The following is a 6,000-nucleotide window of genomic DNA, read 5'->3' on the forward strand; positions in this document are numbered from 1 at the left end:
GAAAGAAGAGAGAAAATAAAAATATGGAGAGTACTATAAAGCGAATATGACAAAATACGAATGATTGTCCCGTCTAGATTAGTAGTTCCTGACTGGGGAGTGATTCTACCCCTTGATGACATGTGGCTACGGCTAAGGATATATGTGTGTGTGTGTGTGTGTGTGTGTGTTTTACTGTCACAGCTGGGTTGTGGGGTGTGTACTACTGGCACCTAGTGGGTAGATCCCAAGGAGCCTGGCAAACAGCCTTCATTGCCTAGGACAGCCCCCCAACACCGAGCGTGAGCCGGCCCCAAATGCTGGTGGTGCTGGGGGTAAGAAACCTCACAGGTTATTCTGGAGTTCTTTCTTATTATTCTTTCAAGTTTATTTTTGGTTTTCGGTTTGTTTGTTTGTTTTTGTATGTTTAAAATGTTTCACAGTTAAAAAAAAAAAAAGTAAGAAAGAAACTTAAAAATAAGAATAGTATAGTGGAAATAAAGTGCGGATCCAACAAAATTTGTCTGTGGGGTTTGGTAACCATAGCTGGCCACCTTTTGCAGTCCCTGCTTCCAATACATAGTGGCTGGATGTCACGCTGCTGTCGCTGGTGAATGAGGGTCTGTGGAGTTCTTATATCAGCGTGAGCAAGACCCCCGCAGCTCCTGGAATTACTGACTTTCTCCTGCTTTCAGACCCTTCAGCCCAGAAGGAGGCAGGACTCTGAGCCTGAAAACTGACATCACCGGGGCCTCTTCTGGGATCACACAAGTGCAAGGGGTCACGAGAACAGCTGGTGACATGGGGACAGCCAGGGGCTGTACGTCTTTGAAGGGTCAGGCAAAAAGAGAAAAAACCCCTCCTCCCACTAACCCTCAGGGCTCAAGACAAAATAAATTAAGGGGCTGCAGAAAAGACATTGGGTTCACCTGGAAGCCACCTTAGATCCTCTCTGAGGCCAAGTTCAGGGGTGCTCGCCCCACCCAATTCACCCCTCAGCCACTATAGGCAACAGCTAATGAGCTCCAGCTGGGGCCTGGACTCCAAAGGATTCAAGGCATCCACTGGGTAAGACGCATCTGGAGGGTCCTGGGGTGGGGGGGGGGCAGCCACTGCACCACAACTACACAGAGAGCCCTATACATGCAGACAACACACAACAGAACGTAAATCAGAGAGTCAGAGTGATTAATTCCTCCCTCCCCAACTGTGTGCGATAGTTCCAAACTCGGAGAACAGTGTTTGTGAAGGCGGAGGGCACTTTTTACGAGCCATTCAGGGAGCCTGTTCAATGCGGATCTCTAGGACTCATCCCAGAGGTACAGGGATCTGCAATCCCTCCTGGACAGAACAGGAGAATATGCATTTTGCATTTTTAGGAAGCGCCCCGCCTCCCCCGCCCCGAATGCTCAGGGAAACTGAAAACAGCCAAAACCAGGGTGCTCGGGATTGCAGTTTCCCCGTGTGACCTTGGGCCAGCCACCCAAACTGGATATCCTCACCTATAAATGTGAATTAACAGCACCCTGTCTCACAGCTGTGAGCACTGAGATTTACACACACGCACTCACGCACGCACGTGCATTCACACGTACACATGTGCGTGCACGTGCACACACCCTAGTACGGTGCCTGGCAAACGTTAGTTCCTTTTCCTTAATAGTGATCGGCCTTGCGCTGGAAAGCCTAGAGAGCTTCACAGAAGTACACAGGCTTCACGCAGCCCGGAAGATTCTGATCTAAATTGTCGAGGGTGGGGCCCCTAGCAACAGGATTTTTTTTTAAAGCATTCCAGGTGGATCCGAAGCCAGGGTTGAAAATTATACCCTGGAAACTGCCAATAAAAATCAGCTATTCCTGGGGGCACCTGGGTGGCTCCGGAGGCAGAGCCTCCAACTCTTAATCCCAGCTCAGGTGTTGATCTCAGGGTGGAGAGTTCAAGCCCGGGGATGGGCCCCACCATGGGGGTGGGGGCGGAGGGAATCAATTGTTCTTTCTGTCTTAGAGAATGCACTTCCAGTGCATTCTGGAATTCCCAAAATGTGTACAGAGGAGAAGCCAAGTGGAGGCTGGTACCAGGGGGGCTGGGTGCCCCCGGATTCCGCCCCCAAGGAGCCCTTTCTGGGTACCTGCAGAAGAAAGTGGCTGCAACCAGCTAGGCTGGGTGATTCTTTTTCTCCTGACAGAGCTGCAAGGGGGCAGGACAGGGAGCGAGTCCCTGCTGGGCCCTCAGGTCGGCCTTGGAGCCCGGTCTCCACAGAAATACCCAGATCAAAGAGGGCCTGAAGCTAGCATCACTTTCTCCCCCAGACGTCCAAAGGGAGCCGCCCACCCTTAGCCAGGCTCCCACCTTCTCACTTCCCTTCTCCCGCCCTTCCTACCCTCCCCCAACCCCCACCCAAACACCCAGGAGGGCTCCTTTAGGCGCTGGTTTGCAAGGAAAGGGCTCAGTGGATATTTCGGCAGAAGAGTTAACCAGAATCTGCAAGGCAGCCTACCTATCCCTGGGTGACTCTCTCCCTACCAAGGCGACACGCGCCGCCTGCCGCAGTCCTCCAGTCTCGGCGCTCCTCCCTCACCTTAACACAGACCCCTGGAAGCTATAGGGATTGGCGGGGACTGCGGGGACGCGAAGCACCGGCCGCTGGGGCTGGTGACGGGGCATCTTCGGGGTTGCAGGAGGTGGGCGGGGCCAGCGTGTTACTCTTACTTGGTCAGTGTTTCTTGAATACCCTCAGAGCTGACTTTGTGCCTCAAGACCCCGACAACCATCCACGCCTCTCTGCTGACCCAAACCACGACCAACTTCTTCATCTCTTCCCCCAAATCCCTCCTCACTGGGCGGGGAGGGGGGGGGGGGGGGGCGAGAAAAGAAAGTCATCGGATACTCCGCGTATAAATAGAAAATAATTACTGGTGAGGTGGTAATGTTCCTTCGCCTATTTTTGGTGGGTCTCTTTGTTCAGATTTTTTAGGCAGGCGCACGGATTGCGTGCATCCACACGCGCACACATGGGCCCCCGCCGGAGGTGTGGGGAGGGTGTGTGTCTGCGTGTAGTGGGGCGACACACGGCGACCCCGTTGCCCACAGTCGGAAAGAAGACGAGGCTCGCGCCCAACCACCCAGCGGCTCGAAGACTGCCTGTCGCTCTTCAACCCCGCCCGCCCAGACCTCACGCCAACCCCGGCCTCTGTCGGGTCTGGGGGCTGCGTCCTCGTGCCTGTGTCCTCCGCCTCCAAAGTTACTGGGTTGTGCGAATCAATTTAGACACTTTTAAAAAAAGCAAAAGGCAAATAGCTCCATTAATCCCCAAATGCCTTCTCCCATCTGCTGCGACTTGCTCGCGCTGGGACTTGCATAATGAATAAGGCAACCGGGAAAGTTGACGAATCAGGGTGTTGGGGGGCGGCGGGGGGGGGGGGGTGAGCAGGGCTCCCGCCCTTGGAGTTCACGCCAACCCTGCCAAGGGGCTCAGCGCGCAGCTGAGGCCACGGCCCCCAGCAGGGAGAGGTGGTGACGGGGGGGGGGGGAAAGGGGCGAGGGTTTTGGGAGGGGGGGGAGGCAACCGAGGTCCCAATTCCAGGGACCTGGCAGCTCCGGGAGAGCGAGGCGGCCGCTCCAGGCAAGGCTTTTGTTCTCGCCCTCCCCTCTCTTTCCACCTCCCTCGCCTCTTTTTCGCGAGCCGTACGAGTTGCAGGCGGCACACACTCCTTCCCTCCCTTCCTCCCTCACACACGCGCGCGCGGGCTCACACACGCCCCCCTTCCCTTTCGGGCTCGCCTGCCCTGTTTACCTAGAGGCTAAGATGTGGAATCCGAGCCGAGGACCCCTCCCCAAAACCCAAAACTTGGGGGCCGCGGGCTCCCGGGCTGTGTGTCTCCCGTCCGCTCCAATCCTAGGCGGGAGGGGGCGGCGGGAGGGTGGAAGGGGCAGAGACCCCCGACACACACACATACACACGCTCAAATCCACACCTGTGCGGAGCCCAGCGCCCCCTCTCCGCGCTCCCAGCCGAAGTTGGCTTTCCCGGGCGACCTCCCCCAGGCGAGACGCGGTTGGGGGCGGGGGGGGGGGGGGGAGCGCCATTGCCCGGGGAAAGGTGGAGAGGGAAGAGCCGGGTGCGCGGCGCCCGGAGGGGAGGCGGAGGGGGGGAGGCAGCCCACCTGGACATGTGCTCCCTTTGGGGCCGGTGCGCTTTCTCCAGCCCCAGCTTGGTGAAGATGCCTACGAGCACCATGACGGCCACCACCCCGCAGATGATGTAAACGATCAGGTTGGTCTTGTCCTTGGTGGGGTCGTGCAGGGGGTCGTCCTTGCGCGCGGGGGGCTTGCCGGTGTTGAGCCAGAGCGGAGTGTCGTAGTTGGTGCAGGTGCTCTGGTTTAATCGCCGCTTCTTAAACGTGCAGCAGAACCGGAAGCCACAAGTCCCGCAGCAGAAGATGAAGTCGCCCGAGCTGCAGTTGAACGGCGGGTCCCACTGGCCCATGACATCGAAGTAGCCCCTGCAGAAGTCCGGCGTGGGCGCCCGGGTGGGGGGCGCGTCCGAGACCCCCGCGCCCTCACCGGCCTCTCCGGAGGCGCCCCCGGAGCGGTTGCCCCCCGCCAGCACTACCACGCCGCCCAGCTGCGCCAGCTGCCCGTGCCCCGCTCGCTCCTGCGCCCGGCACACGCGGGCGCACAGCTCGGTGAGGAAGCAGCCGAGGAGCAGCCGGAGGACGCGGCGCATCGTGTCTCCCAGCCCGGGCTCGGCCACTCGGCCGCCGCTGGAGCCGCTGCAGCCGCCTCTCGAGGCGCGGCCGAAGCTGCCGAGGCTGCTGCCGGGGGCTGCGAGCCGCCGCGGGCCGCACATGCAGGGAGCGGCGCGGGGCGCTCGGTGGTCGGCGGCCACTGCGCTCGGCTCAGCCCGCGTTCGCCTCCAGCGCGCCGCGCGCCGAGGGGCCGGCCGGGGAGGAGCGCGCCTGGCCGGGCGGGGGGGAGGATGAGCGGGGGCAAGCGCGGGGTGCAGGTCCGGCCGGCTACGGGGAGAGGCGGGGGCCGGAGAGCAGGGGAGAGTCGGTCTGTTCGCGCTTCTCCTCCGCCGGCGGCTTCGGACCAGCCGCCCCGCGCCCGCTCGCAGGATCCCTCTCACCTCCCCAGCTCGCCAAGTGCGCTGGAGAGAGCGAAGCAACACTTGTGGAATGAAGGGAGGGCAGGAGGGAAGGGGGAGGGGGAGGAGGGCGGGCAGAGGAGGGAAGGGGGGGGTGGAACGGGCGCGAGCTCGAGAGGGGCGGGGGCGCGGAAGAGGTGACTCGGGCGGGCGGGCGCGAGTTGGGGGGCGTGCAGAGCTGAGCTAGGCTGGCGGGCGGGGAGGAGGGAGCTTCTTCGGCAGCCGCCGGGGCTCGAGGCACCGCTCGGGTTTCCCGGCAGGTGGAGGACCGCTGCGGGACCTCCCGCGCCCTCTCTGGGCGGGAGGCGCGGCTCAGACCTGTTCTGGGCGCAGAGGCGGCTCCGCCCGTGGCTTTTTCAGGCGTGCGTGCGCAGGAGCTGCGGCTCGAATCTGCCCTCCAGGGAAGGGGTGACTCGGAGGGGATAAGGACAGACTAAGTGGCTTCCACTCCAAGGCAGACGGGGGCACAGTCTGAGCAGGCTCGCCCTTTCCAGGTGCACCGGGCTACCTCACCCTTCCCCCGACTGCGCCCTCCAAGCCAGGCGTGCCTCCCGGATGGTTCAACTCCCTGGGACAAGCCGAGGACCAAAGCTGAGCTGGGAAGGCGGGGTGGCAAGCCACTGGGCCCGGGGTAAGCACCCCCGGGAGGGGGCCCCGGGACGGACTATAGTCAAGGAAGCTCGGGGGGTAGGGGGGGAGGCAGCAGATAAGGCCGAGGCAGTGGCACGTCCCGCGTCCCGGATGCCTTTCCTTGGGACTCTCCCAGGTCCCTGGACCTGCCACTTTCTGTCCCTCTACGACCTCGCAGCGTTCCCTGCGTTCCACAGGAGGGCACACCGCGGCGCCGCCTCTGCGCGCCCAGATCTGGTGCAGC

The 6,000-nt window shown here is 61.2% G+C and overlaps 1 protein-coding gene across 2 annotated transcripts in view; it reads right to left on the reverse strand.

Annotated features, from left to right (window-relative positions):
- The window catches only part of SHISA9 (shisa family member 9), a 274,740-nt gene extending 269,598 nt beyond the window's left edge, over positions 1-5,142 (reverse strand). For both annotated transcript variants that reach the window (XM_045072090.1, XM_004750356.2), the window contains exon 1: positions 4,144-5,142. In XM_045072090.1, the coding sequence (XP_044928025.1) occupies positions 4,144-4,829 (686 nt within the window). In that variant the 5' untranslated portion in view covers positions 4,830-5,142. The remainder of the gene's footprint in view (positions 1-4,143) is intronic.
- Positions 5,143-6,000: the final 858 nt, after the last annotated feature.

This window comes from Mustela putorius, unplaced genomic scaffold, assembly GCF_011764305.1.
Source record: "Mustela putorius furo isolate JIRA1106 unplaced genomic scaffold, ASM1176430v1.1 tig00004007_pilon_pilon_pilon, whole genome shotgun sequence".
Lineage (NCBI taxonomy): Eukaryota > Metazoa > Chordata > Mammalia > Carnivora > Mustelidae > Mustela > Mustela putorius.